Source organism: Eucyclogobius newberryi, unplaced genomic scaffold (assembly GCF_026437365.1).
Source record: "Eucyclogobius newberryi isolate DKJ021-1_F unplaced genomic scaffold, fEucNew1.0.hap1 SCAF_22, whole genome shotgun sequence".
In the NCBI taxonomy this organism is placed as follows: Eukaryota; Metazoa; Chordata; class Actinopteri; order Gobiiformes; family Gobiidae; genus Eucyclogobius; species Eucyclogobius newberryi.
In genome coordinates this window covers 11,841,492-11,852,825 of record NW_027315857.1, presented here as the reverse complement: position 1 = coordinate 11,852,825, position 11,334 = coordinate 11,841,492, and the positions used below count along the sequence as shown (strand labels likewise).

At 42.9% G+C, this 11,334-nt stretch overlaps 1 protein-coding gene across 3 annotated transcripts; it reads right to left on the bottom strand.

The window, feature by feature from the left end:
* Window positions 1-2,590: 2,590 nt before the first annotated feature.
* On the bottom strand, window positions 2,591-11,132 carry mtmr1a (myotubularin related protein 1a). 3 transcript variants are annotated; one of them, XM_072459128.1, is made up of 19 exons: window positions 10,790-11,132; window positions 9,928-10,030; window positions 9,829-9,852; window positions 8,721-8,744; window positions 6,706-6,793; window positions 6,537-6,631; window positions 5,397-5,504; window positions 5,219-5,317; window positions 5,059-5,142; window positions 4,789-4,938; window positions 4,468-4,656; window positions 4,217-4,402; window positions 3,875-4,033; window positions 3,711-3,758; window positions 3,523-3,615; window positions 3,331-3,444; window positions 3,212-3,255; window positions 3,011-3,143; window positions 2,591-2,777 (listed from the first exon to the last, which is right to left on the bottom strand). In XM_072459128.1, exons 1-19 carry the CDS (start codon window positions 10,897-10,899, stop codon window positions 2,619-2,621), a joined length of 2,010 nt encoding a protein of 669 aa, XP_072315229.1. In that variant the 5' UTR covers window positions 10,900-11,132; the 3' UTR covers window positions 2,591-2,618. The 3 variants fall into 3 exon arrangements, with proteins under 3 accessions (XP_072315229.1, XP_072315230.1, XP_072315231.1); XM_072459129.1 differs by lacking the exon at window positions 9,829-9,852; XM_072459130.1 differs by lacking the exons at window positions 8,721-8,744; window positions 9,829-9,852 and having other exon boundaries at window positions 10,790-11,131.
* Between the last annotated feature and the right edge of the window lie 202 nt (window positions 11,133-11,334).

Genomic DNA, 11,334 nt, shown 5'->3' with positions numbered 1-11,334 from the left:
GCACAGCAGACTTTAGTTTTACTGGAGGAAGTGTGAGCGGTGACGGTAAAGTGGGCACTGCACCTCTGAGGGGACACTACTGACGAACAGTGGGCAGGGGGTTTATGCATATCTCTGCGCCTCTCTATGATGGGACACACTACTGAAGCCTTTTAAAGTCTGTGTGTATTTGGTTTCCCTCGAGACGCTGCAGCAGGACAGTACTGGAACAAACTGAGGGTCTGATTGTAACACAACCGTTGACCAAATATCTGTAATCAGACAATTGTGATCTGACCAAGCGCCCTCTCTGAACATGCTTCTAGATATAATGTAGGAATTTGTATTTTTACCAGGAAAAAAAGGCCCAATTTCTATCAAATGATTTCTTTGCTGAAATATGACAGAGATAGCAGACACTTCCTGAGGGTCATTTCTGTGGAAGAGGTTCTTCTGTGTTATGTCCTCTCTCCACATCAGACAGCTCAGAGAGCAGTCCCGTCCTCAGCAGGGACATCCCCGCTGCTCCCAAACGTCTTCAAAACACAAAACTTTCAGTTTACTGAATGTACTAAATATATATGATGGAAAAAACTGTAGCAACAGATCTTCGCCAAAGATGAAGGATTGGAGTGTATCAAATGAAACGATCAAAACTGCATTGCAAAAATTGCACCAGTCGCGCATTGTACTCTTTGCACCTAAAATTTGTCATATCCTTACAAAAGGCACCGTCTGAAAGGATTGACAGCATGAATGTCACTTTATAACTGTCCTGTAAACCTTTTCTAACCACATCTTCATGTTAAACCTGGCACTGCTGCCTGTGCCAAGTGTAAAGGACTGTTTAAGTCACAAAGTTAAACAGACTAATTGTATGTGACTCCTCACTGCCTTATCTCACATCAACACTGTGCACTGATACTGACCCCCGCTGACCCTCCTCCACACCTCTTGTCCAGCCCAAACCCAAATGTGCTCCTGTGCAGGAGAAAGTTCATGGTGTCTGGAGGATACACCAAACACTTACTTCAGCCCAGGCCAATCTGTTGCCATAGCAGGGACTCTTTTGTAAAACATCTGGTCATTGCCCTGTTTGCTGTGCCTGGTGCCTTATTTCACATGACCCGGGCTCTGTAGCGCCCCCTGTTGTCCACCACAGTGCCTGGGCCTGCACAGACACAACCCTTCCGTTCACAAAACACAGCAGTCTTTCCCACAAACGTTTGCTGAGGGCTCTACTACATTTTGCAAGCAAATCCACACACCAGAATACTGCAATACTCCTGTGTACATTCTCTTTGATGCATGCTTTAACATTTACTATAGTAGATAGACAGTAGTAGCCTCTGTGTCTTTGACATCTGAATGTTGGACAGTGGTTACGCTCTAAGTGTAATTGTGAACAATCTGCTCATATTACAATGGCTCTTTGGCAGTATGTTACAACTTGTTACTAATGAAAATTAAAAAAAAAACAAAGACAAGCTCATTCTTTCAGTGTGTTTATTGTTTAAAAGTGGAATGTCAGAAGTTGAATGGCTTAAAAGTTTGTACATACAATTAAAATACATAAATCTGAGCACAAACGTATGCTCACACTGACTCGTAACAAGGGCTGTGTCGGGAGCAGACCACTGCAGTGAACCACATCCATTACAGGCATTCAATGTCCCACGGACAAACCACTGTAAAAATGGGACCTTTCTGGATGTGTAAACAAAGAACAGTAACTGGTGCACCAACCTCTTCACAATGTTATGCCATGTCAGCACTTTCACATGACAAAGTTATTACATAATTACAATGGATGACTAAAAACAAGGCAGCTAAGTCTGTTATGGTAACAGATAATTGTTGATCATTTAAGGACACAGGATGCTGGGACATTGTTTAATCTGTTTTTCACTATCGCTCTTTGAGGCAACTGCTGTTGTGATTTTGGGTGTTACAAAAATAAATATCAGAAATTTCAATTTCCACTACATGTATAAATGTAGCAATGATCCTAGTGTAAATTAGATATAGTACTTTATATTTAATTCAGTCAGTTCAATAATGTGTGTCCCATAGTTTTAAATGCTAATGTGTGTAAACAATATCAATACATTTATGGCACAATTCAAATCTGCATTCTATGAAGCTTTCCAAATTAAAAAGTAACATTCTACAAATAATTGCATGCAATTTATTTGACCCCAAAAAAGTAAACAACGTATAATGTACCCTAAAATATGGACAGTCTGAACCATCATATAAAATAAAATTAAGTGTTTTTGGGATACATCTGACCATTCACAAATTAGGGGACAGAAACAAATTCAGAACGGCCAACTTCAAAAAAATACTTACATACTTTCATCTCTCAGATTAGAATCTAATCTGACTGATTTTACTAGTTTTGACTTTTAATTAAAACAAAACTGTCTACAATTACATTTAACATAACTAAAAATATGTCATGTGAATGTTCAAATAAATACAATATAAAACTACTTAAAATACTGACTTAAATTATTACTTATTTAGGAAAGGAGTATCCTAGTGCCTCCCCAGTCTAGTCCTTTTGGTTTCAAACGCTGTACTTGGGGTGGTGTTTGTGGGGTAGCTCCAGGGCCATAGTTCTGAGAGCGCCTCTGTCAGACGGCGGAGTGCAGCGGCGTTCCCGTGTGTGACGGAGAGTGCTCTGAGGAGGAAGACAGCGAGTGAGCGGCAGCCTCCTTCTGCAGCTCCTCCAGGCGCCTCTGCAGCTCGGCTCGTACAAACAGCAGCTCCTTCAGGGTCTGGTGCACTGGGACCTGGGCACAGGAGAACTCTGTCAATCTCAACACAAACCACTGGAAAAGTAGCAGTTATTGCACCAGGACTCAAATATTGTAAAACTGTTTCACTGTGGAACGTTCTAGGCAAAGCAATGACATCTTAATAGAAACAAGCGGATTCCTCCATCAGGAAAGTTACACAGTGCACCTTTAAAACAATCAGTTTTTTCACTGCAAACAATGGCAAATGTAACATCCTGGGTGTTGACCTGTGGCCTCATGCGGGGGTTCCAGCGGGCGTAGTATGCGGTCCACAGCTCCAGATGTCTGGACGACACCAGCGGATACAGAACATGGTGCTCATAGTCCACGAAGAAAGGGTTTGTGAAGTCCTCTGGTTGGCTGAGGAGAAGCACAAGCTTGTGTCAGACACAGGCACAACATTTTGTATCTAATGTATAATGTTTTACCTGTTGATGTAGGACCACAGCGAAATGGTCTTAGTCTGGACCTCCTACACACAACAGCAGAAAGCAAATGAAAGCAGGCCTCAGAAAAAAAGTTTGTCATTCTAATGTTTAGTACAGACCTGGGCTGTCCTCTCCTGTTCACTGTTGTAGAGGAACGTCCCAAACAGACAGCTGTACAGATGGTCCAGCACTGTGATCAGGAACAGCTCGTTGAACTCAAAGGCCGCTGGGAACTGGAGTCACACAACACGGAAACGAAGCTGCTTTAAAACTGAGCGACTACAATGTCAAATGTAAGTGACAGGTCTTACCTGTCGAGTCATCTGCCAAACACAGTCCATGAACTGGACGAAGAGAGGCGAGCGCTCAGAGCTGGAGTGGTTGTCTTCTCCATGACCAACACGCTGCAACACAAGCACAACATTATCCAATATACTCCAGATCATGCGCTATACGCATACTTCTTTAACATGCATGAATAAATACTGTTGATACTTACAGAAGAAAATTTGTGTCCAAAACTGATCCACTCTTTTTCCACTAAAACCTGCAGAAAACACAATTCATTCAAATACACTTAACAGTTAATTTTAACTTGTACAACCAAGATATTACAGATACGTCGACCTGGATTTAAGCGCCTTGTATCTACTGTAGTCTGACCTGAAACCCTTGTATGGTGCGGTAGTGGCTGTCCAGCATGAGCATGGCCAAAGAGGTGAGCTGTGAGGTGCGGTCCCAGCCGTCGCTGCAGTGCACCACCACAGACGTCTTCCCTGACTCCAGCTTATCGGCCACTTTAACTGCTCCGGCCAGCAACAGCTACAGACACACATGTATCACACACAATATACAGGACACGTTTATGCATATCTTAAATGACTAAATATGGTTAAATACAAGCCCAACACGTTTGTATTTGACAATTGTGGAGGCAATTTGCATCAACGTAATCTAAACGTTCACCAGCAGATGTCGCTGTGGTAGACTCGTTTTGCCTCGTACCTTGATGTACTCCAGCCAGTGAGTCTGGTCGATGGCCGAGTGCCAATGGGCCTCGTCTATGGTAGGATACACAACATCCTTCACTTTCCTCAAAGACTCCCGCATCACATGTATGTTTGGGATTTCCAGGAAGTTCAGGTCCACGTTTGTGTAGAAACTCTCGCTCTCGTAGCCGCCATCTTTTGCCTGCAGGGGGAGATTATTGGTTGGACACGCTGCTAAAAATGTGTTTATTTGCCGTGTCAAATGACCTTATTGGTGTCCGCCACACTGCTCTGGCGGGCGTCGAACACGGTGAGTTTGTGAGACTGGGCGTTGGCGTCCATGATGATCTGGAGAAAGCGCTCGTCTTCTTTACAGCGGCGGTCTGAAGGGCCGACAAGCGGCTGGCTGCAGCGCACGATGGTTGCCTGAGTCTCCGGGTGGATCCACGACAACACCTGCGCAGGAAGAAGAAGCGGGTCAACTGGGAAACGATAACACGAGACATTTTCACAACGCCACATTTTCTGTAATGTACAAAAATTACAACAAGATATGAATTATTTTTGAAAACGTTTGGAAGCACTGACCGGGATGCGGTGTTTGGCTCTGAACACTGCTACTCGTCTGATGTCTTCGTCTGAGATGTTGGTGGGGATGACCAGGACGGAGGGGTAAGTGTCACACAGCTCGTAGCTACTGTTGATCTTACTGATGGTCCAGCTCTCATTCGGCAAGCCCTGAAACAACACCACCACCAACTCTACCGTTATATGTACATTACAATATAGTATAGACCTAAAGGTTGGCATGAGCTTTCAGTGCAATTATTTCGGTTTGAACTTGTATTATCGCTTTACCTGTCGTTTGTACTCCGCCGTCGCGTCGTAGACCTTCCACCCGTCCACAGGAAACTGCTCCTTGTAGAGGAACGCGAACAGTGGCTGGAACAGAACAACCGTTTCCAATCATCAGAGCAGATGTAGTGTAAAAACGTATTTTCAACTGACTGAAGCTGACCATGCTGTGGGTGAGCGGGTAGGTGTGTTGTGACAGGACCTTCACCACGTCAGGATGGTTCTCTTCCGTTTTATAGGCGAACCTGGGACTCCTCATGTCCTGTTAAAAAAATGGCACATCCATACATTGTGGCATTCCGCAAATTTAGAACATTTATCGTCATGAAATCAACTACTACCTTGCAGACCAGTTCTAGACCTTTGGTGTTCTCTCCTTGGTTGGGGACACTGATCGTTTCTAGTCGACTAATAGCGCCAAGGTTCACATCAAGAATAAAGGGCGACTCCTGGGATGAAAACATATTTGAATAAACTATTATAACATGAAACAACTCAAAAGAGACACACTGCTTTGCTTATGATTTTTTCTTAGGTATTTAATATTGAAATTGTACCATAAGTTTGTCATTTTGTTCATGTAAACGGCAATATTGAGCTAAAACGGCTATAAACAGGTCCGCTGTTTGAAGCAGCAAAACTGATGAGCCCCCACATCTTTTAAGTTTAATTTACAGCAATAAGCAGCGGATTGTCACTTACGTGTTTTTGTGTTTTTACGTGTCCACACTTGTCTCCTAACCTATCCTTACAATCTTACCCTGTTCAGCCACCTTTATAGTGCACTCAATCATGGAGCAACTCGGATACTCGACTCACTACTTTCTCCTTGACGCCGATCACGTGACTCTTGGTCAAATACATCTGACAAGCACATTTTAAGGACTAACAATCACCGTACAAATCTTTATTTTAACTTACCAGTGATTGTGACTTTTTACAGCTCAAGCTAGGGAGTGTCTAACACTAGCAACTTAACAGCTAATGCAGGGCTTCTCAAACTTGTATCCACGTGTTGGCACTGGGCGTTTTTCTGTTGGTCAAAACACGCGTGTCACGCATAATCTGCACACATTTCTCCAAACCTCTCACGCCCCCCTTGGCACGGTCCTGTGTCCCCCTAAAGGGTGTGCCCCACACTTTGAGAAGCCCTGTACTGACGGTTTATTTAGGAGTGATTTACCGGTTAACAGTCCATTTAAACAGCTCCTTGCCTTGCTCTTTGCAGTTTTACGACTCTCGCAATGCATTGTGGACAATATTGACCCGTCAATGACCAGTGCTGGACACTACATTTCAATTTGAATTGTGGGAAACTTTGAGAGAACTCCTTTTTCCCCTGCTGGACATTCGGAAATCACTACAAACTGGCCTGAGCCCCATTTAGTGAAAATGTATATTCGGACACGGCCATAGTCTCAGCTACGTGAAGACAGGATAACTCAAACATGCATGAACAATGTGCAGTTTAAGAAGCCTACCTGTTCCACACCAATGAAGTACAGCTTGTAGTCAGTGATGGTCAGAGTGCCGTTCACCAGGCCACTGAATGGACAAATGTACATCACATCCTTGACTGGATTTAAGAGAGCAACGATTAACTTCACAATTGATACAAATATTACATTACGTTAAACACTGGATATGCACCTGTGATGTGAACGTTCTCTCCCGGCAGGAGAGGGACCTCGTTCTGGGACATTTTCAGCTGTGCTCCGTATCTCAGTGCAGGTAGATTCTGCACAAAATACAAGAGGATTTAGACTTGAGCAGCACTGTGAAGGCAGAGGAGTCCAGAGTTTCATGGGAAATCATACCAGTTATGGACAAACGTAATACTTTTACACATTACACAAGCTTAGGAAACTATGTGCGTGGCTTTTTATTAGCGTGCAAAATACATGCAACTCTACTAGAACTGTTTTGGGATCACAGAGCTTTATACAATGGCATAGAACATCACAAAATACTTTCAATGGTATAATTAATATTGCTCACGTCACAAACTTAATGTGAATTCAATAGACCCTTCATTGCAAATATTAAAACACAAATGCACCATTGGTAAAAAAGCTATTTCTTAATTCCATTCAAGGAATATTCTGATGTCTGAATGTCTAGTTTTATTGCATATTCTGCATTTATCTTGTATATTTTTGAAAGTATGAGCTAGGCTCCAGCTTAGACTGGTAGTTTGTTTGGGGCAATTGTTTAAAAAAAGTCAAATGGCATTGTGGCATAATGTAGAGGGACTACATATGAAACTTTGCTACACATCCTTTGGGTGCAGCCAATGCAGACCTAAGAGGCAAAATTATTGACATTTCCTCTGCTAAAAGAAACAAAGTAAAAAAAAGACCTGCCTCTGAATTATCTGCAGGACAAGCTAAAACTAGCTCAAATTATATACTTAAAGGTGGTATGGACGATTTTTTTCAGCAATTTTTTTATCATATTTCCTTGTGGCGTGGATAAATCATTTGTCCTGCCACGTATCAATCATAAAACGCACCTACCGCTCACCTGCAGCCGCGTGCGGTTCGTCCCCACCTTTCCGTGTGCCTAAGCGCATGGATCTATCATAATATAGTTCCCTCAGTGTACGGGGCAAAATGAAGACAGAGAAAGACAGTTCGAGCTGACGCAGAAGTGGACAGAAATCTACGGGAGACGAGACATGTGATGCGCTCCGTTGCGCTAATAAACAAACGCACGTGTGTGTTGTATCAGTCCACACGGGGGAGTGCGCATTCCGCCTGCGTTCTCAAATCGCCAAAAAATCGTCCATACCGCCTTTAACTTAATGATCTGACATCACAATAAATGCACCTAAAAATGCTTCAAACCAAAGATTATGAAAGTGGATCAAAATTTTCTAAATGATTAGCTTGGAAATAACTGCTTAAAATAGGACTACTAATGTTCTCAAACAGGTTTATAATGAAACAGGGCCGTGGATGTCGAAAATTGTATCTATAGCAATGATTTTTAATCTTACTATTTTCTTACAGGTCAGTGCACTATAATAATCAAAATGATCTCCACATTTTAGCATAGCTTTTGGCCATCGGCTGCTTTGAATTCTAAAAACTTCAGTTGATCTCTCAAGGGTTATATGATAAATGATTAAAGGATCTTAATTAAATTATTTCAATTTAATTCACATTGACAGATGAATGTATAACAGAAAAGACAAACCCAAACAGAAAATCATCACATATTTCCCATACACAATGCAATACTTTGCACAGACATGAATGTGACTAAATCTTGAGTGTCACAGTGCACAGATGGAGGACAGTGCACAGGGCGGGGCAGCGCACACATGCAGGGCCCATGAACAGAGGGGCAGACACACAAGACACTTGCCGAAGAGTCGGAGGGAAGCTCGGAGTCACTGTCATAGTGACTGAGCCCCTCCTCCAGAGAATCCTGCTGCAGCGTGGAAAGGAGGAACAAGACAGAGGAATAGAGCCACAAGTGTTCAAATTCAACGTTTAAAGAGCATCAAAATAAAAAGTGTGAAAAACTCCAATAGCTGTAGCAGGACAGTGGACTTGGGACTTGGTGCTGACTAACCAACTCAGAATTGTGCAAACTTGTGCTGAATCACCTCTAAAGAAAAAAGCATTAAACCTCATGACAACTCCTTCTGATGCTCTTACCCTGTATGGGAGCCTCTTGGAGACCTGAGGGTCAAACAAGCTTGGATTACACATAGTTACACATTTCTCACACTGAGGAAGCAATAGAGCTGCTGCACGCTTACAAGGTGAACATACGCTGCAAGCTGCATAATATTATATTCAATTTGCCATAGCTGTGCAGACACAAAGCATTTGTCTGACCTTCTGGCATAAAGAACCTGGACCAAGACCAGTCGACGAGGTAGAGCAAGAGAACTGTCTCAGCAGTAGGGCAAAGGCCTGTGTAACTCCATGGAAGATTTACTGTTTTTGAAAGAAATATCCAAAATAGATTGGCAGGATTGGCTATAAAATTGTTTTATTAATCTTATGGCTTAAAGTGCTTTTAAAGTTCTTCTGCCGCTATCTGACCGCTAAACAGCAAATTTCACCGTAGAATTTTCACATTTCCTCCAGTTTTAAACTATAGGAATTTTAAAATGTTGTGACGTCACGTGAACGCAACCTATATTTTGTTTTCCACTAGAAATAAACCTTTATTAGGCCTATATTTGGGTTAAACGAGGTCTAAAGTGAAAGATCTAATGACGATTAACCCAAATACGACCAGTGATACCCGTACACCAGTTTGAGAAAAACTGGCCAGACTTCTCTGGGAGTCTGTACACGCCCTCATTCTCTTGAGCTCAAAGTTTGCACATTTCTTTTGTGAACTAAAACACAATACAAAGAATACACCTGTGGCCCTTATAGTTTACTTTGTTTCTGAACTGTTTGATAATGAACATATTATCTTAACAGAAACTGTCGTCTCTGTGACTGTTATTACCATCTACATCACAACCCATTTTGCAAAATGTGATTTGTAGTGTTTTGTGAGTTGTGACTGTGTGGTCTCTAAATAAAAATGTTGCAGTCTGAAAACAAAATCCAAAAACGATCATTATTAGAATTGGTCTCTTGACACAAACATTATCGTGAAAGTAGCACATCTGCCTGAAAACATACAAGACGACATGAAAAGCTTGAGTAAGTGCAAAAATCTCCTGCAGCTTTAAAGGGTTGTAAAATAAAGCCACACAAACATAAAAAGCTGTGGCAACAGACATACACGTGGCACCCTTACCAACCAGTCTGGTCTTCTCCCCGTCTACAGTAACAGAACACAGGGCTGTGAGTAGGGTTAGTGCAACTATGAGGGGGCTGTGGAGCCCTGGATACTTACTCTATTCTCTCGGTTTGGATCTGCAGGGGCCGAGTGGGTCATCTGACTGGAGAGAGTAGCTGCGATGAGCTGCTTACACCACTCCACATGGGAACCTGTGGGACTGAACAGAGACCACAGCTAAAACACAGTCCAACAGGTTAAAGAATAAGAGAACATTCATTAAATGATCTACATTGAAATACGTCATCATACTTTTAATCCAATACAAGTTAGTTCATATTGGAGCTCAGATTTAAAATAGTTTCAGCAATTTTACCTAGTAAATCTGAGGAAGGGATTTTTTGGGATGCTTTTGTGTATATATGAAGCTGACACGTTAAACCGTAAAGTGCAACATGGATGCTCTTATATAAAGAAGCATAAAAGACGAGGCTTCTCCTTTTAGATCATGCTGTTACTAATGTCTGCTCTGATAGAACAAACAGATGTGGTGCTTCCTGTGCTAAACTATTGACTTTATGTAGACATGGCGAAGATGAATCGAATGCCATGAACAAACTGGTGGTCTTGTGTTGTTTTAGCGGGACGTTGAAGTTCACAAACACTACAGAAGCGCTTTTGATTGGATTGTTGTTAGCTAATGCTAACAGTTAGCTCCCTATAGCTAATGTAGCGTAGCAGCTGTCAAATTTCAATTTGCATACGCCGGAAGTAGTTTTGTTAACGCTGATTATTTCTGGTAAAATATATATCTAAAACTTTAAGAAATTGCACTCTAGTATGTTTAGTATTAGGTTCAAATATTTCCTCTGTTAAAAATACCATTTCTTGAAATAAAGATTGCAAAGCGCAGACACAGTAGTCATATCACAGCGCCAGACATCTCTTGCAGTCAGAGTTAGCCGCTAACATCACTCACCTGTCCAGACCGTCCCCGTTAGAAGAACTGCCTGTGCCCTGAGCCCTGGGCTTTCTGTTGGGCCCCGCTCCGTCTGCCGCCCCAGCCCCAGCTCCAATCTGTTTGTCCATCTCCACGGCACGGTTCACTGCAGGTCACCGGGCGGATGCAGCCGAGTTCCGCTGATACGAGAGGACGTGCCGGAGCCGTGCCCTAGTGGAGATTTCCGTTTTCAGTGTTGGGCCGGTGACTGTGTAGAGACATGTCAGAGGTTTAGGCAGCATTAGGGGCTGCGGGGCATGTCCAGGCCTCTCGTGTTTCCTGTCATTTGTCTTTTGCTCCAAGCGGCTCTTCTTCACAAGCCCCGCCCTCCTCAGGCACGTGAGCCGCGCGCGCATGTAAACATCTGGCACAGATGCGAGGCGCGCGCGCGCGCGTGCAGACGTGCTGGCTGGAGTATTATTGACGCAGACAGAAGCATGAGCGCACGGCCGGCGCCTTGGCCAAATCCACACAGTTTATCTAAGATAGAAAAATGTGTATCTAAAAAGCAGATGAGAAAGATA